The 19732-nt window shown below is 53.0% G+C and overlaps 1 protein-coding gene across 1 annotated transcript in view; it reads left to right on the forward strand.

Annotated features, from left to right (window-relative positions):
- NTN1 (netrin 1) overlaps positions 1 to 19732 on the forward strand; it is a 100772-nt gene that overhangs the window by 37074 nt on the left and 43966 nt on the right. The window contains exon 2 of the mRNA XM_062011022.1: positions 16099 to 16287. Coding sequence (XP_061867006.1) covers positions 16099 to 16287 — 189 coding nt within the window. The remainder of the gene's footprint in view (positions 1 to 16098; positions 16288 to 19732) is intronic.

A 19732-nucleotide genomic window follows, 5' to 3' on the forward strand; every position in this document is an offset into this window, starting at 1 on the left:
TAAGCTAATGTTTGGCTTCAAGATGTATGAGGACATGGCTTCATACCTGCCTGTGCCCAGGCTGCCCTACATCCATGGAAGCACCTGGTCACATTGTCTCCTTGCTGGTATCTTTGGGATGGTCATGGACCAGGCTCAGATCCAGGACAGAATGAGATGGTGGGACAGGCAACTTTAGGGCTAAAATGGCCCATCCTTTGACTGGAGTGGCACAAGCATCCTCAGAGCATCCTTGTTGCCACTCCCAATGTCACTGCTTTGGCTTCCATGGCTTCCCAGGGATGTCAACACATCTGCAGCCCTCACTTGAAGCCATCCAGATCTGCAGACTGTGCCAGGGGCAGCCTGAGCTGTGGAGCTAATTGCCCATGATAAGCTAATTAAAGAGTTCTGATAAAATCTGCCTGGCACTGGCAGGAGCATGTGGTGGGTCTGGCCTCACTGAGGGTGGAGGAGGCTGCTGGGACACCCAGGCCTCCATAAGGCATCCTGTGCCAACCCCTTTCCTTCTCCTCTGCCCTCAAAAGGTTGTCAACACCTTTGCTTGGGCCTGGGCTGTCTCACTGTCATTGCACAGTCTCTGCCCTGGGGTGAGTCTTGGCAGTGACCCTGGGGTTGTGGATGTGGGTGCTGGATGCTGGCAGGAGCTTCATAGACACAGCCCAGGGGAGAACAGGGAGCTTGGAAAATGTGGGTGATGTGACATTAGGAAAGGGGAGATCCCATCATCCTCCTCCTGTCACCAGGGGACCCAGCCCTGGGCACATCTGTTCCTCAAGTCTTGGCTAGAACAAAAAGCAAAAGGTCTCCACAGCTGAAAAGAGCTTTTGCTGCCCCAAAGCACAACAGCTTTACATGTACAGGTGTTGATGCCAACCTCTTCTGCACAGATCTGCCCAGCTGCCATGAATGCTGTCACATCCCAGCATTAACCATCCTCTTCAAACAGTTCTGGTCCTTCCTGGCCCCGCTGCCTGGCTGAAAGGCAGAGCTGCCTGTCCCAGGGCCATGCATGGGAGCTTCATCCCAGCAGAAAAGCAATGTAATCCTTGCATTTGACTAGCTTTGATCAGGGCTAAATCCCCCTGAGATAAAGAGAGGAACAGTCCCAGGAAGGCTGGGGCTGTGTGTTTTGGCTTTACACCTGAGCAGCCCCCAGAAGGACATAGGGAGCCACCGGCTCTGGGCCAGGCAATGAAGCCCTTCTGCATCTCCAGGTGCACTGTCCTTGGCTGGGGGATCTGTAGGGACAGACTTGGTGGCTCTGCTTTGGGATTGAGTAGATTTCTGTCCCTTTCATCCTTGGTCAGTGGGATCACTCCCAGCCCCACAGGGCTGGGCTGAGCTGGACAGAGTTGGGAGCTGAGTATCCTTCACAGGGTGTCTCCTGGTGCTGGCACAGTGTGTCCATACCCACCTGCTCCCCTTGTCTGGCACCACCAAACATTTTTTGCCATCTGTGCCCTCAGGACTATGCTCAAGCAACAGCTTAAGGCAGAGGAGACTTGGCTTGAAGTCACTTCTCAATAGATCCTAAGACCTCAAAGATGCTTGTGTGTCGAGCTCATCAGTTCTAAGGAGACTCACAGCTCTGTGATCCCTCAATATAACCTCACCATGCCTTGGTTTCACCACTTCTAAAAGTGGACAGTAGCTGCTAGGTCAGGTGAGCACACACAGACCAGAGGGCTCCTTGGGATCTTGGCATCTAAGGAGCACCAAGTCTGCTGGATAACCAAATAATAGCCCATTAGCAAATGATCAAATAATGATCAAATGACCAAAAAATGATCAATTAATAGCCCAAAGCAGCCTGGGCCCATATCTGGGGGGAGCTTTCAGTCCATGCAGACTGTCAGTAGTCTGGAAAGGAAAAGGAAAGGAAAAATAATGTATCCCACAGCAATCAAAGGGAAAGGGAGAAGGTGAAATACTGTGTTCCAGATGGATGTGTGTGTGGGACACCAGAGCTGACAGCTCTTCCTTTGCAGAAGGAAGGCAATTAATGTTCTCAGGTGCTGGAGTCTTGATGTTAATTGCTGCAGGACAGCACACCTTGGTGGGGTTCACGTGTGGGATGGCTGTGCTGCCCTCAGAGACCTGCACAGGGGCAGAGGATGCTCTGCCCACCCTGATCTGCTCCAGCCTGGGCAGCAATCCACATTTTTACCCAGACTCTGTTATAGAAAACCATTAACAGTAGCACTGCTCTGCTGATAAGGCAGGATAAGCCTGTCACCTTTTGATAAAATCCCAGTCTCTAGGAAAACAAGAGCCACCAGTGCCTTGCCAGGGAGTGGCAGGACTGGGCAGCCTGGCTGGGGAGCAGTGAGCAGAAAGCTGCTGTCCCACAGTGCTGGGGGTGGCAGGGCAGACAAGCTCATCCCAACACCTCCATGAAATACTTTAATGTCTGTGAGGGTGATAACACTGATCAGGAGGTCAAGCACATAAGCTGGAGTTTTCCTTCTCTCTCAGATCCCCTGATAACACCTGGCTGATAAGATAACTCTGTTTACCCGGGCTCAGCCTGGCCACAAAGGAGAGCTTTGTCCACAGTCCCAAAGGTGTGAATATCACTGAGCAAACACAGGCATCCTCAGCTCTTCACACCTGCCTGGCATTTGGAAAGCCAGCCCAGAGCTGGTCCTGGCTCTGGGCTGACATGGGGTGGGTGGGGGGCTCCTGCCCTGTCAGTCTGAGACCCTGTGGATGTGGTTGTGGAAGGTTTTGGAAGTTCAGGTTTTGGAAGACTTGGCAGCAGAATTAAAATCCATCTCTGTTGAGGTTTCCCAGCTAGAGCTGATTCTTTCTAATGCATCTAACAGCTTTCTGCAGACTCCCTGACAATTCTGGCTCATACTCAGAGCTCTCCGTTTGGATCCCTCTGAGGCCCCTCCTCCATCAAGGGAAACTGAGGCACGGTGCCGTTGGGCAGCTTGGCCAGGATTGAGCTGGGATCAGGACCCATGATGGGATCTTCTCAGCATCTGGTGGAGCCTGGGAGTATGGCAGAGTGCAGGGCAGGGGGTGGTGAAGCTGATTGCCACGAGCCATGATGGTCCAGGGAAGCTCCTGCGCTTGCACCAGTAGAACACCCCTGGGGAGAGACAACAATGGGCAGGAATGGGCTTGGCAGCAGGCAGAGCTCACTGCTGGTTGCCCTGGCATCAAAACAGCTACCAAAATTCAGGGTGTTGGTAAAGCAGGAACATGGGCAGTGCTTTCTGCACATGTGCCAGTGGTTGGTTTCCCACCTTTCTCCAGCCATGCATGGGGTTAATTTGCAGCAATCTACTGCGTTTCATTAGTGTGCCAGGGAGGTGATGGCTGTGTTGGTGCCTAATCCTCAGGCTCCTGGAATGATGCTTCCCACGCACACACCTGCCTCAAGAGAACACTTTGCAGATTTCCAGGGGCTCAGGTTCTTTCCAGGGTTGTTTGCTGGTGAAAGGAACCAGCCAGAAGTGATTAGGGAACCTCATTGACAGGAAAAAAAGGCAGAGGGACCCACCACACAGGGAAGATCAAGGCTTATCGTGGGCCAGTGGTGCTTGATCTCTGCTTTTGAGGACACTGTTTCTTCTCTGCACAACAGCTACTGCAAGAGATCAGTCCTATGGAGCTTTCTTCTATTTTGAAATACTTCAAATTAATATTAGGGCTGAAAAGCATTTTCAGACAGAGATGAGTGTCAGTCTCAGCCCTGGGAGGTCAGGGTGGCTCACAGGCTCTGATCTGGACCCATGTGTCCTTCTGAGCATAGCCAGGGCTTTGAGGTGGGGATGGCGTGGGCAGGGATGAGTTCTGTCCTCCTACTCTGGCCTCTGGGCTGGGAAGCAGGACCATGGTGGGAAGCGTCTCCTCAGCAAGCAGCCACTGAGCAGAGAAGGCCAAGTCCAAGCTGAGCTGCACAGAGAGGGACAGCCCTCGTGGGCAGCCTCAGTGCAGCCATGGCCCTGCTCTGCCGGGTGGAAACAAATGCGCTGAGCTGCCAACTATTCCCCTGAGCCAGCTCAGCCTCAGAGAGAAACCAAAACCCTTCCCAAGAGCCATCATCTGTCAAGCTTGTGTTACTGTCTGGCACATCAAGTGGCCAAGCTGAGGTCTGTAATTCATGGGGAAGGGGAGGAGGCTGTGACGAGTGCTCCCAGAACCATCCAGCATGATGCAGGGGCTGCATCAGCATCTGCTGGCACAGGCAGGACCATCTCCCAAACAGGCCCCTGACATGGGACAAAAGGAGGAGACAGTCCCCAGGTCTCACTCCCTGAGGCTTCTCTCCATGTTGTATGTGGCAGCTCAGTGGGTCGCTGGTGTGAGCTTCCTGAAGGGTAGCATCCTTTCCTGACTCCAAGGAGGTTTCTGTCTTCAGGGCAGGGGTCCTCTTTTCCTTGCTGGCACAGGGGTTTGGGGGTCTGAGGGGGTGTAAATACACAGAGGCAGCTGCTGGCACTGCCTGGAGTGATGTGTTGGTGTGATCCTGGCAGAGAGGAGGGAAAGCATCAAGATGCATGAAGCAGAGTGTGGGCAGCAGGTCAAGGGAGGTTCTGCTCCCCCTCTGCTCTGCCCTGCTGAGGCCTCATCTGGAGTCCTGTGTCCAGTTCTGGGCTCCCCAGCTCCAGAGGGACAGGGAACTGCTGGAGAGAGGCCAGTGCAGGGACACCAAGATGATCAGGGCACTGGAGCATCTTCCTTCTGAGGAAAGGCTGCGGGACCTGGGGCTGTTCAGTCTGGAGAAGAGGAGACTGAGGGGGGAGCTCATTAATAGTTACAAATACCTAAAAGGTGGGTGGTAGGAGGTTGGGGCATCCCTCTTTTCTATTTTATCTAGTGTCAGGACAGGAGGTAATGGAAAAAAGCTGGAACACAAAAAGTTCCATTTAATCATAAGAAAAAACCTATTTCCCTGTTTGAGTGAGGGAGCCCTGGCCCAGGCTGCCCAGGGACAGTGTGGAGGCTCCTTCTTGGAGGTTTCAAAACTCACCTGGACACGTTCCTGTGTGACCTGATCTAGGTGGGAGCTGCTTCTGCAGGGGGTTGGACTGGATGAGCTCTAAAGGTCCTTTCCAACCCCACCATTCTGTGATTCTCTGACTATGAAAGCAGCAACAAACCCATGGCCAAGGAAGGACAAAAGGGTCATCCAAAGGAGAAAGCTGTTCTGATTCAGCTTCCAAAGGGAAATCCTGTGAGTGCTGGTCTCCAGAGAGGTGTTTCTGGTACAGTGGCACAGGGACTGTGTCACCTCACTCAGCTGGGGAGAGATAACAGGCCATGGTTTATGTGCAGCTTCGTGACAGGCTCTGGACCTGTAGCTGTCAGCCACAAGGTCCCTTCAGTAGCAGATCTGGCTGAGGCCAGCTGAACAATTCCCCTGGCCCTGGTCCAGACAAGATTGGGAAACTATCTAAGTTAAAAAAACACAACATGTTCCTGAACATACTTTGTTTGTTTTTAAACTGGAGCCCAGCTCAGCCAGACCTCACGGGCGGCTGAATTAGCACATCCAGAGAGGCAGCGACTGGGCACACCAGTGGCATCAGTTTAAGCTGGGTCTGCCATGCAGGAATCACCACTGGGGGTAGTTTAAAACCATTCTGCCTTGCTTTCAACCCTTGGCACTCAGGGAAGTGTGGCTCCTTGGGGCAGCAGTGGAAGCAGAGCTAAGGCTGTTTGTGTCCCCGATCCTTTCAGGGCGAGCAGATTCAACGTGGAGTTTAAAACCTTTAGACTCTTTGCTGAGCTGGTTGCATGATCAGACCTTCTGCATTTTGAGTAATCCTTGCTCTGAATGTGCAAATTCTTTCAATATCTGCTTCTGCTGTGACATTAACCCTCAAGAGGCTGATACACTCCTGCATCAGAAATGGATGCATATGGATACAATGGATCAGGAGCATATCTTGGGCAGGGATGGTTTGTGCACTGTCTGTGTCAGCTCCTGCCCCTTGGCCAGGCCTGGGGCATCACTCCAAGGTTTCCAGTGCTCAAATCCCCCTCCTTTTCAGTTGTGAGCCTCTGGTTTTACAGATACAAAAAACTATTGGTGAGATCAAGCACTCAGGGGCTGGGATGCTGCTTTTGGCACCTTGGAAAGCATCTGCTTGACCTGCAGCAGTTTGTCAGCACCCATTTAGGTTGGCAGGCTGGGCAGGTAGGAGGTAAGCACCCAGGCATGGGGTAGAGAGAGGAGAAAGGTCTTCTTGGGAACTGCCACAACCCCCACAGTGTCAGAGAAAAGCTGCTGCTGAGATGCAGAGCAGATAAGAGGGAAACCACAAGGCTGGAGCCTAAGTGGATAAATTGTTCCCAAGTGGATTCCCCTCAGACTCTAAATAAACATCGAGACTTAAGGAGCACCTCAGAGCTCACTTGGGTGGGCAGAGAGGGGACTGGGGGCTTTCTCTGACCACCCCCAGATTGCTGGGTGAGCTTCTGCCTTCAGATTGCATCTGGATGAATTACAGGATGCAGACAATTAATTTCAATGTATTCACAAGCTCAGGAGGCTGGATTTGGATGGTGCAATTAAAGAAAGCAAGCTGATGACAGCCTAGTATCATCTCTCAGGCTGAAATAAAGACTTCACTTCTTGACTTTTCCTTTCTCAAAGGAATTAATTTGGCTCTATCAGGCTGAAGCTGAGCTGCTGACTTCCCACACGACACCTGAGTTGCAGAGAATAACCTCCTGGTCAGATCCCACAGCTACTGAAGTAAAGGGAGCTCTTGCCAAACCACCATGGCTTCACTGGCCATGGCTGCAATGTGTCAGCAGTTCCAGTGCAGGACAGGAGATCCTGGCACTTCCCAGGCACAGGTCAGCCCTGGGTCAGGTCCACCTGGAGCTCTCAACCCACCCCTCAGCAATATGTCCTCCAGTCCTTGTTGAGGCAGACTCATGGTACAGGGTATGAGGCTGAACCTTCCATCTCCAGACAGCTTTCAGAGGTGCTCTAGATGGAAGAAGATTCCTTTCCAGCCTCTGTTGAGGAGCAGCCACGTTCCCCTCCCAGCTCCCTCCCTGGAGGAAGCAAGGGCAATTTGCAGCCCATTTGAGTACAACCCTGTGTGCTGCAGCAGGGCCAGGCTTGCTTTGTGATTTGCATCCTGTATTGAGCAAGACTCCTTTTGTCTTGGGATGAAGTGCCTTGGGTGAGAGGCTACCACAAATCTCAATATTTCAGTGCCACACAACAGGCCCACAGGTTTCTCATCCATCCTGCTGATAGAGAGTCAGCTGCCCAGTGGCTTTTGAAGGAGCCATGGCAGGGCACGGGAGATGCCCCGAAGGGTTCAAGGCAGGAACACACAACGCTGGCTGGGAGCAGCTGTTTGCCACGTGTGCTGGCGAGCAACAAGGAGAGCTGCACTGCTCAGAGACTGTTAAAATCTGGCTCATCATCTGAACATCTCAGAGCTGTAAATCTCCCAGGAGTGAAGTTTTGCTCCTGCTCCTCTGCCGCTTCCCGTGGGGCCAGAAACACCATGTGGGCAGACAGAAAATCACCTAGTGAGAGTTCAGTGCTCCAGTCCAGGCTGGAACTAACAAATGTGGAAGTGGTTATGAAAATATCTCACTCCTTGGAATTAATAAAAACATCTCTCAGACCACAGCCAGACAGGTTCATGTCCACAGGTTAAGTCAGGAGTGGTGTCTGTTGCTGTTGGAAGCTGCTCCCGTGACATGTGGGGCTGGAAGGGTGGACAGGCAGCCTCCACACCCGGTTTGCAGCAGCTGCTGGGTGCTCTCCAAAGGAATCTTGTGCCATTGGGAAGAGTTTTGGTCTCACAGACCAACAAAGTGCCAACAAAGCTCGGTACCTGATCTGATGGGACTTGTTCTTTCCTCTTTTGAGTTTGATCCATGGGCAGCTTTGGACTTTGTTCCCGTATCTGTTCTCAGAACCACATGCCAGAGACCACATACTGGTGGTTTGCTTTGACAACCTATCTGCTGCCCAGTTTGGATGGCCAGTATTTGAGCTGCCTACAGGTGCTGATGAGAAATTGGTATACTGTGGATGTGCCTGATTTACCCCACTGTTTTCTGGGGTGAGGCCACATCCATGGCTTGAATCTGCCAAACTCTGCTGTTTAGCAGTTGCTTCTCCTACCCACTCCCTGGCATCTGATGAAAATTCATCCTTCCTGCCACTGGGCCTGCTGATGACCACTGGGAAGGTCCAGTGTACAGAGGTGATTTGCCAGAGAGAAACCTCCTGAGGTTCACCAAAGGGCAAGTGCAGAGTCCTGCACCCGGGGAGGAAAATCCCCATCACCAGCACAGGCTGGGGATGACAGGTTGAATTCTGGTACTTGGATATTGCCTGAGAGCCCTGGCCCAGGCTGCCCAGGGAGGGTGTGGAGGCTCCTTCTCAGGAGGTTTCCAACCCCAGCTGGACACGTTGCTGTGCCCCTGATGGAGGGGAACCTGCTTTAGCAGGGGCTTGGGCTGGATGAGCTCTGCAGGGCCCTTCCAACCCTCATCATTCAAGGATTCTGTGAATCTCATACCAAAGTCAGGATAGAAGACTGTGGGTCAACCCTATTGCACTCAGCACCTAAGAGTCCACCAGCAAGGACAAGCAGCTACTGTCCAGGGGCTTGGTTTTGAGCTTGATTTGGCCTGTGAAAACAAGATCTTCACTGAATTTAGCTGCAAAACCCCACCAACTCCAACTAAACGTGCCTCCCATTCTCCAGTGAGAATGCCAAGCCTGAGCAGTTCTTCTCAGAGACAGAAAAAGACACATCCCTACCAGGGAGCAATGTTTTTCTTTTTAAGACTTGGCTTCAACTATAAGGCAATAGATTTTCTTTAAGGAAAGAAATCCCCAAATTTGTTAGGGCTGGCACAACACTGTATTTTTCACTAGCCTTGTTTCTCATTAGCAGCTGAATCATTTTAGCAGGAGCTTTCCCAGAAATATTCAGCCTGAGTCAGACATCCAGTCTCAAACATTTCAGCCCCAACAGTGAGTCTGGCATTTTAGTTTATGTGAAGGAAAACGAGGGTCTTAGCAATGGGAATCTCATCCAGGCACAAATGTTGCTGTGACCAAGCTGGGCTTCAGTATCACAGCATGGTTATTCTTTGCAGGGTCAATGTTGACAGGGGGATGTCCCCAGGGCTTCTCAGTCTCTGGGGCGTGAAGGGGTTTGGGAACTAGGCAATGTAAGAAGAGAAAGGCACTTGGGGTGTGCAGCATCCTCGGGGAGGTCCTGGGTCACTCTGATGCCATCTTTTCCCGAGCTTTTCCTTAGGTTGCTCATGCATAGCAAAGTCCTCTGTTCCCCATCCCTTTTTTTGCACCACCAAGAAGGTTTTTCTCTGTGTGTTCCTTCCCAGGACCACTCTCCTTCTTCACCTACATTTGCAGTTTGGCCTTTCTTTGCCCTCAGGGGTGTTTCTTGTGGGTAGAGAGGAACGAGAGGCGTTTGGCCTCATGGGGAGCAGGTCAGAGTGTGAGGGGCTGCCCAGAAAGCCCCAGTAGTGGAGGAGACTCTGGGATCCATCAGCAAGGTTTATCCAGACCTGCCTGGACACATTCCTGTGCCCCTGATGGAGGGGAACCTGCTTTAGCAGGGGGTTGGGCTGGATGAGATCTGCAGGGCTCCTCCAACCCCTAGAACCCAGGGGTTCTGTGATGCTGTGCATGGAGCTTTCCTTCCCCACTCCCCAGTGTGTGTTTGCTTTTGCTGCCAGACAGGTTTGTGACTCGGGGCTCTGGGTGCTGCCAGCCACAGTTGCATGTTTTGTGGTGCATTTGCACACTTTCCTCTGTCTTTTTGCTCTGACTGTCAGGAAAACCTGAGGCCTGGCACAGCCCTTGTGTCTCTGCCTCACAGCCACAACACGTTGATGGATTTCCCCTTGGGCGGGTTAGCACCAGCAAACCAGGGCAGTTCCTGACCCTCCTCCTTGCTCAGACTTAACAAATTCATTTCCCTGAGTGAAGGCTTTTGTTCAGTGTTGGCCAAGTGGGGCTCTGGTGGGTGGCCCTGAGCCACTCTGAGGGTGCAGGGCCACCAGGCCTGTGAGCAGAGCTGGATCTGGCCCCTTAGTCCCGTCGGCTCCCAGGGCTGTGGTGGGCAGCACTTCACCCATGCTTTGCCTTTTTCTGCAGCAAGCATGAACAAAACCTCCCTCCCCACCTTGGGCAGTGTCTGTGCACCCTGGGGTCATCCCTGCAGGGCCACAGAATCATTGCAAAATCATCAAATCATCATAGAATCAGAGAATGGTTTTGGTTGGAAAAGTCCTTTAAACTCCCCTCACCCTGCCCAGCCCAGCACTGACCCACAGCCCTCAGCACCTCAGCCCCACGGCTTTGGGATCCCTCCAGGGCTGGGACTCCCCCAGCTCCCTGGGCAGCCTGGCACAGGGGCTCACACCCCTCTCAGGGAAACAGTTCTGCCTCAGCTCCAGCCTCAACCTCCCCTGGGGCAGCTTGAGGCCCTTTCCTCTTGTCCTGTCACTATTTGGGAGCAGAGCCTGACCCCCAGCTCCCTGCAGCCTCCTGTCAGGGAGTGTCAGAGAGGGCTCCTGTCTCCCCTCAGCCTCCTCTTCTCCAGGCTCAACACCCCCATTCCCTCAGCCCCTCCTCAGCCCCTTGTGCTCCAGCCCCTTCCCCAGCTCTGTGCCCGGCTCTGGCCACGCTGCAGCCCCTCAGTGTCCCTGTGGCAGTGAGTGAGGGGCCCAGCACTGACACAGCCCTGGAGCTGCAGCCCCTCAGTGTCCCTGTGGCAGTGAGTGAGGGGCCCAGCACTGACACAGCCCTGGAGCTGCAGCCCCTCAGTGTCCCTGTGGCAGTGAGTGAGGGGCCCAGCACTGACACAGCCCTGGAGCTGCAGCCCCTCAGTGTCCCTGTGGCAGTGAGTGAGGGGCCCAGCACTGACACAGCCCTGGAGCTGGAGCCTCCCCAGGGCCCTGCACAGGGGACAGTCCCTGCCCTGATCTAATACACTCCCTGTGCACAGTCCCAGCAGCTCAAAGCACTGCAGGCCCCAGGGTCCAATGGTGGGAGCTTGACCAGAGGCTCCAGGTTCATGCCCAGCTGCTCCAAAATCTGAAACCATCTGGCAGGCAGCTCGAAGGGACCCACTGCTGCAGGGCACTGGGGACACCTTCCTGGTCTCCCTACCAGGGCTTTCCCTTTACTTCCCAGTCCAAAAACCAGACAAATCTCTGCTGTCTCTGTCATCTCTCTTTGATTCAAAGATGACTGTTTCCTGGACCACTATGGCCCTCAAAACCAGTATCCCTGAAGGTCCAGGGGTCTCCTGGGAGCAAAACCCCACCATAGGTGGGCAGAGGCAGGATGCCTCTCTCAGCAGCCAGGACCATGCATGGGAGGCTTTACCCTGCAGAAGAGAAATAATGGCTCAGGATGAGCTATCCATTTTCTGGCCAAAAGAAAAGTATTTGGGAAAAGGAAAATTTTAAGGAGACTGAGACAATTCATCAATTCAAGTCAAATGTAGAGATTACTTTCAGCCCTTGGCTGCTTCTCTCCTTCCTCTTCCCTTCCCTCCCCTGAATTATTGTCTGCAAAAATTAAAACAAAATGTTTTGGAGTTTTTGTTTGTTTAAAAAGCAATTTGCATTTTGAAAACTGCCAAAATATAAGTTTTGGAAGGGTGGGGCCTTTTGAAAGGGCAGCATTGTCATTGCTGAATGAAAGGAATGCGTCCTGGGAGACACAGGGCGCTGGGACATGGGGCCCAGGAGACAGCACAAAGGATCCCAGCTCCCACCACACAGCTCCAGCCTGCACCTCTCATTCATCCCTCTCCTTCCCTTCTCCCAAAGGGGAAATCTTTGACTTCCTTTGATGGATATGTTTGACCAAGTCAGTGTTTTGAAGGCAGAGATGCTTGTGCTGCGGTTTCCTCACCCAGCTCCAAAGCACAGCTTTCCTCTTTTCCCCTCTGACCTCCTCCAGGTTTCTAAACACCTGCATCTAAGTGATATCTGGTTATCCATACCGGAGCCTGGCAGCCCAGGTAGAGGCTGTTTGATGAAGCTAGATACATCTGTGTGCAATAAAGTCAGTGGGAAAGAAGGAAAAAGGCTTGTGAGGTCCTTGGCAAAATAAGAGAAAGAAGAGAGCAGAAGGCAGCAGCACGGAGCTTAGGAGCCAAAAGCTTTCACCACAGAGGTCTCACGTGCTTGCCTCCATGGCTGGGTCTGCACTGGGTCTGCAGCCCATGCAGAGGGGGCTTCTCCAGCAGAATGTGGGCAGTGCAGGTGATGGCAGTGCTGGAAGGTGATTTCTATGACAGCCAGCCTTGTTCATAGAAAGAAAGGATGGGTTGCTAGAGCCACTTACTGTGGCAGGGAAATTCAAGCCAAGAAGCACTGCCTGGAAATTAAAGCCAGGCCAGTTCATGTTAGGAACAAGGCAAAATGCTTTAGCACAGCAGGGGATTAACCATCAGGCAGAGGCAGAGGATGGGCAGCAGCTGCATTTCCCCAGCGCTTCTGTCCGGGGAAGATGTGGTCAATGGAGCCTCACGCTCTGCCCACGGCACCCAGGGCTGTTCACATCCTTAGATGTGCCCCATGACCTGCTGCTGGCTCCCTGTCAGTCCCAGTACTGGCTCCCAGTGCCAGCAGGGTGCCCATGCATTGCACACATTGGGTGTCACTGGGCCCCTGTCCTCTGAGGCTGTCGCACCAGCATGATGGTGCCCATCACAACGTGTCCCAGTCTTGTCCCCAGCAAGGACTTTCTGGCTCCTGGATGGGTTGTTTCTTGCATTGCCTTCATCCTTCCATCCCAATGGAGAAGATTAAGATGGTTATTTTCCTTCAGTCAGATCAAGCCTCTCCCCAGCCAGCCCTGGCTGGTGGCCAGCAGTGCACAGGGCTAGCCACTCAGGACCCAGGCACAGGGATGAGAACAGGAGACAGTAATTTCAATTAAAACCACTTTCCTTGGGTCAGTTTGGCCCCTTGTGCCTGCACAAACACGTGGATTGGGAGTTGGTGGATGGTGGAAAAGCATCTATATACATGGGATTAGGAGGTTGTTGGTGCCCACTTGATGTCCTGAGTGCCTTGGGAGTGCAACTGGAAGGAGGGGATAGGAGGGAGTCAAGGCTAAGCCAAAAAAAAAGGCTGAGAAGTCATGGTGATGAGGTGGTCATTGCTCCCTGGCTGCTTGTGGTGCTTGCAGGGAGCTCTCAGGGAGGCCAAGGGCAGGGATGCTGGGCATGGAGAAGAGCTTGATCAGCCCACACCTTCTCCCAGCTCATTCACTCTCTCCTGGGAGGGTTTATACAGGGACAGCTGTTTTGAGGACATCCTTCCAGTTTCTTGTGAGGTTCAGCTTTCTCCCTTCTCCAGACCCTGGATTTTCACACCCCTGGAAGATCAATGTAAAATCCATCCTGGGAGCAGAGCTACGAGCAGCTCCACATGCTCCACCTATTCCTCCACATTCCCACACAGCTCTGCCCTAGTAGGACCAGAGGAAGTATTGACAAAGATCCTGAGAAAATTCCAGGAGTTCTGCTTTCCTGGCTTTGCAAAAACATTTCTGTTTATCAAGCAGCCCAAAGAAATGCAAAGATTCTCACTTGCTCCTCGGGTGGGCTCAGCTTTGAGTTTTACAAAGGGATTTGCCAATGCAATCTTGCAAAACACTCAAGTCCCAAGTCCAGCTCTCCTCAGATACAAGTTTTAAGAGGAGGTGAGCTTTCATGCTCTCCAGCAAGCATGTGTTTCTGCCAGATTCCAGGCAGAACTAAGTCTTCTGTGAGGCTATGCCTCTCGCTGAAGAAATGTATCCTGACTCTGGTCAACGGGGACTAAATCCTGTGGCTTGTGGCACCAAGGCAGAGCTGCTGGTGAGTCTCAAGGCTTTGAGCAACAGAGATGTGTCTGCATGGTCAACAGGCCACAGCAGGGTTGACATACCTTAAGGCTGAGGGACTCAAATCTTTTCTTCTGCTTGAGCTGAGTCCAGAGGCCATACTGTTGATGCAGGTGTTGTCTTGGTGGATGCCCACAGCCAAGAGGATGCCCTTCATGTTACATCCCCAATGCACTTCTCAGCTGCTCCATACCTGGGGCAAGGCTCTGCCCTGAGTGGAGGAGCCAACCCCTAGCCTTGTACCTCTAGCACACCCAGGAAAAGGGTTTAATCTTGGTCATCTCTCTGCAAAACAAGGATTGGAACTTTAAAAACACCACCTCCTTCCCCAGAGAGAAGGGCAAGTTCTGTGTTCTGCAGGGCAAGGCTCACCTCTTATCCCCTCTTTGTACAACCAGAGCTGTCATGGTGGCAGAGGCTGCAAAGCACAACGTGCTCTTGCTGGGATTCAGATGGAAGGGGAAAACCTACGAGGGGGAAGGCAGAAAGTGCCTGGTGCGTACTCCTGCGTGTCTTTCAAACACAAACAGACTGATTAAGTGCATTTGCAGCTCAAGCAAACGTGTCTGGGGGACCTGCCAGATCTAAAAAGCAGCAGTTGCCTCTGCATGCAGGAGCTGTGCCTCCACTCTCCTGCTTTGGGAGATGACAAACGCACCCGCGGGCTGGTGGGCTCAGTGGGGAGAGGCAAAGCGCGGTGCCCCACTCGGCGTCAGGAATGTCTCCTTCTCACGGAGGGCAAACTGCTCTCAGGCCTCTCTTCTCACCATCAGCACACTGGCAGCTGCTTCTCCCGCTCTGCCAGCGTTTGGTGGGGATGTGAGGCTGGGCCTCACCGCATCAGCTGGAGGGATTCAGGCTGCAAAGCAGGGAGGGAGCGTGGTCTCCATCCCTGTCTGGAGGATTCAGCTCTCCCGTTGCTTTGTGAGCTGGGGATTGTTCCTGATCAATAATCCGGAACTGCACTGTAATTTCTGGGCTGAAATTTGATAATTAAGCAAATATAGCGAGTCTTTGTCTCGGGCAAGCACCATAAGGTAAACAGGAAGGAATGAGGGATTAAGACATCTCTTCTCTAAAGGAAGGTGACAAGCCCAGAGCCATGACACCTTCGTGCCGAGCCGAGAGGCCCAGCTGCGGGTTGGCATTGCACAGATGCATTGTTCAGGGGTGAAGAGCAAATAAAAGCAAAGGGAAAAGAAAACAAGCTATAAAATTCTCAGCAAAGCACAGAGCCCCAGGAACTGCCTCTTGATGTTCCCCTGACAGCTCTGGGGAGAGGCGGGCGAGGGGTCGAGCTTTTGAAGTCCTCTGGTTGTCCTTTGCGAAGGCCCCCTGGTAAAATAGTCCCTGTGTTGACTTTAGGCTGCATATGGTGGAGAAATTGGACATCTCCCGGCAGGTTCAGTCACAGCACACGCAGTCAAAGCACTGAAGGGCTTTTGGGTGTTTGGCTAAGTGGGATGGGAGGTGCAGAGGTAGAGGTGAGGTGTTACCAGTGGGGTGGCAGAAGCCTCGTGCTACGAGCACCAAACACAGAAAAGCAAACTGGGGAGGAAGCTAGCTGGGAAGGGCTTGAAATGGTATTTGGAGCTCACACACACACTGTCAGGGTGGGAATACTTGAGAGGATGGTGTTGGAAAGTCCCTTTCCCCTGGGGCAGGCAGAGGGGGCTCCCGGGGTGTGGGTTTTGCAGCAGTTGAGGGGGCTTCATATGAGCAGTGATGTGACATGAGCAGATGGGGAGCCGAGCAAAGTGCCTGCCAGGAGCACCTGGGGGGGTTACATGTTGCTGTCTCTAAGCAGGGATGGGCTCCCTGCTGTTCCTGCACCCAGGTTTTCATTCACATCAAGAGTGAAGAGAAGCGAAAGGCACGTTTGTTGCAAGTCATGATGGCAAAATGAGGTCTCAGCCACCTCAAGTTCCCTTCTAAAAAGCTGGGCTGGCCACCTAGCACTGCTCAAGGGGGGATGTGAGTTAGCAGTTGGCTTCCCAGGCACCCATCTGTGGTATCCCATCCCAAACAGAGCATCTCACTCTGTGACATCCCATCCCAGTCAAAGCATCCCACCCTGCCACACCCCTGCTGTGGCCAGGCGCCCCAGACAGGACCCTGAGGATGCCAAGCCCCACGTACACAGGCACTCCTGGGCTCGGCAGCTCTGTGGCTGAGTGCAGAAGCTGATGACCTTTGTTCTTTGCCCCTCACAGCCTGCAACTGCAACCTCCACGCCCGGCGCTGCCGCTTCAACATGGAGCTGTACAAGCTGTCGGGACGCAAGAGCGGCGGCGTGTGCCTCAACTGCCGGCACAACACTGCAGGGAGGCACTGCCACTACTGCAAGGAGGGCTTCTACAGAGACCTCAGCAAGCCCATCTCCCACAGGAAAGCCTGCAAAGGTACCTGCCAAGGGTGGGGGCTGGGGTGGTCAGTGCTGGATGGCTCCTTCTCCTCCACCCCCTCCTGCTGCTCCTGTTCTCACCAAACTCCTCCCTCTGCCAAGCCAAGCCCTTGACAGGACTTTGCTTGCCCTCTGTGCCTGCTGCCATTGCCTCTCCCCAGCCTCCCCAGCCTCCTCATGAGGACAAGGCCACCAAAATACAAATATATCCTGCCTGCTGAGGATGCCTTTAACTTCTTTTAGGTTTATAAATGGTGCTCCATCCTCTCTGGCAGCCACAGCTAACTCAGTCATCACATATGTAAGGGCAGAGCTGCACAACCCCCTCCCCAGGGGACTTAAATCAGCCTCTTCCAAACACCCACCTCCCTCTCCCACCCTCCACCCCCATCCCAGGCTCTGCTGAGGGCACATTTAACCCACACACAAAACACTCTCAGGATGAGGAGAGAGGAATAAAACAGGAAACAATTGTAGTTTGAGCTCAGTAGACAGAGTTTTCTGAAGTTTGCTCTTCTCCTGTGATGGATGTGAAGGTGAGCAGGGCTTCAGCTGGGCTGGGAGCAGCAAGAAGAGCAAATCCTGCAAATGAACTCTTTGAACTCTCAGCTGTCTGCTGGAAGGGGTAGAAATCCTGCACCTGAGAGGCAGCTAAAGGAGTCAAGCAAATAGTCCAAAAGCCAGATTAGAAGATGCTGGGCTTTCCTGCAGAAGGCTTTAGCTCTTTTCTCTCTAGAGACTCATTTCAACAAGGAACAGAAAGCTTTTTGGCCTGAGTTGGGTATTTTTGGCTGGAAAGCTTTGGGTCTTCAGCATTTTCAGGTTTTTAATGAAAATGCTTCTTCATGGCTTTGGGTTGTGGGTGTTTTTATTTTCCATTGAAAACTGACACACTTTGCTAAAGCAGAAAAAAACCCACTCCTTTAGATAGCCCTGCTCTCCCTCTTTTCACCTTAGAGAAACCATTACAATGAGACTGTTTTGACCCTCCCCGTGCTGAGGCTGCTGACAAGCCACAGCTCGGGCCCTACGTGTGGGCTGGTGGGAGGTGAAGCCAACCAGTGGCTCCGGGGTGAAGAGGAGCTGCTGGTTCAGGATGTGAAGAGCCAGAAGGCAGAGGTACAGGGTGCAGAGCTGCTTCCACTCCAGCCCCAACACCCAGCACCCTAGCCAGAGCTGGCTGTGCTGGGCCATGCCATGCCGTGCCGTGCCGTGCCATGCCATGCCATGCCATGCCGTGCCTCATCCCCATCCCCAGTGGGTACATGTCATAATAAAGTTCATCTTCCTGCCTTCGTGACAGGGCCATAGCTGAAGGAGCAGAGGGTTAGGTTGAGGCAAACAAAGGGAGCTGGTGAAGGTGTGAGCTGTCCTCAAGCAGGATGGGCAACGATGCAGAAGGGCATCCATCACCCCTTGGCCCCAGTGTGCCTGCAGAAGTGTGTGCTGATGTCCAAAGTCTGATTCTCATTTACCCTCCTGCTCCTCAGAAAAGGTTTTAGGGATGCTGGAGAGATGGGGGGAATTCCCTCCATCCCCAAGCACAGTTAACTCCTTCCTAGGGTTTTGGTTTTCCCAGTTGCCCAGTACAGGGGTCCTGGGGACATGATGGGATTTGTGGGAGAGGATTCCATAGGGATTCCAGGCCTCAGGAAGCAGCACTGGGCACATGGAGCAGGGAGGGGATGCTGGACTGGAGGAGAGGGACATTTCTGTCTGTCCTCAGCTTTTCCATCTGGGAAAACCCTGCCCAGGGTTGGAAGTGATGTCCATGATTAACCCTCTCTGTCTCACAGACATCAGCATTTCCCAGAACCTTCCTTGCTGCTGCAGCTCTCCTCCCAGCCAGGCAGGCTGCTCCCCTTCTCCTGCCCATTTATCCCCTGGCCAGTAGCACAGAGTCTTACCCAAAAAGTACAGTCAGCTGGTACCTGTGGGTGCAAAACCTAAAAGAGCCATGTCGTGCCTCAATTTACCCAGGTGAGGACAGAGCCGGGCAGCAGAGCTGGGGAAGGGGCTGGAGCACAAGGGGGTGGGGAGGGGCTGAGGGAATGGGGGTGTTGAGGCTGGGGAAGAGGAGGCTGAGGGCAGACAGGAGCCCTCTCTGACACTCCCTGACAGGAGGCTGCAGGGAGCTGGGGGTCAGGCTCTGCTGCCCAGCCATGAATGACAGGACAAGAGGAAAGGGGCTGGAGTTGCCCCAGGGGAGGTTGAGGCTGGAGCTGAGGCAGAACTGTTTCCCTGAGAGGGGTGTGAGCCCCTGTGCCAGGCTGCCCAGGGAGCTGGGGCAGTGCCCAGCCCTGCAGGGATCCCACAGCCATGGAGCTGAGGTGCTGAGGCCGTGGGTCAGTGCTGGGCTGGGCAGGGTGAGGGCAGGGCTGGGACTGCAGCAGCTTCAAGGGCTTTCCCCATTGAAATGACTCTGTGATTCTCTAATTGATTCTCTGATGCACACTGGCCTTCACAAGACCCTCCACAAGATTTCAAGGCTGATTTTCTCAGTCACTGCCTCCTTCTGTCTATGAAATGCTCTTTGCAATTGTCCCTTTCTCACCCTCTGCCTTGTCCAACTGCTCCTCTGCTTGAAATCTGAGATCACCAAATTTAAATACTGCTCCAACCCCCCATGGTTCAGAACAAAACTGTGGCTATTGGAGCTAACAGATACAAAGGTATGTCATAAATATGCTGGTGCATGAGCAGCTCCCCGACTCACAGCCTATTAGCACAATTTCACAGTAGCTGGGATGGGTTATTGTTGGCATAATCCATCGTCCCATTCAGAAGGGAGCGAAATGAAGTTTCCTACAGCAAAGGCATTCCTTTGAAAACTCATTTTCCTCAGCTCTGTTTATGACACAGGGGATTTTCCTTTCCCTCTGGTTTTAGTTCCCTGATTCTGGGGCTGCTCTGAAATAATTCTGTGAGCCTATAATTGCTGAAAACAGACATTTAAAGCCCAGTCTCTACTATCTAGGTCCATTTTTCCATTAATAACAACACTAACTTCTCATCTCACGATGGGCAAAAATCCCCCAGAGTCTCCTCTTGGCCAAATGCATTTAGAACTCAGGAATTAACCACCTCTCTCCTCACTGCCTGCTGTCTCATCTCTGTGGAAAAAAAAGTTCAATTTAAACACAAGGACAAACTGTGTCAGTGTTTGAGTGAGGGAGCCCTGGCCCAGGCTGCCCAGGGAGGGTGTGGAGGCTCCTTCTCAGGAGGTTTCCAACCCCACCTGGACACGTTCCCATGCCCCTGATGGAGGGAACCTGCTTTGGCAGGGGGTTGGGCTGGATGAGCTCTGCAGGGCCCTTCCCACCCACACCATGCTGGGATTCTGTGATTTTATGGTCCCAGTGGGTGCTGGAGCAGGGTGTCCTTTTCTCAGGCAGATGCATCACACCCTGTGTCCTGTGCACTCCCATTGGGTGTCCCAAGAA

Source organism: Colius striatus, chromosome 18 (assembly GCF_028858725.1).
Source record: "Colius striatus isolate bColStr4 chromosome 18, bColStr4.1.hap1, whole genome shotgun sequence".
Classification (NCBI taxonomy): domain Eukaryota; kingdom Metazoa; phylum Chordata; class Aves; order Coliiformes; family Coliidae; genus Colius; species Colius striatus.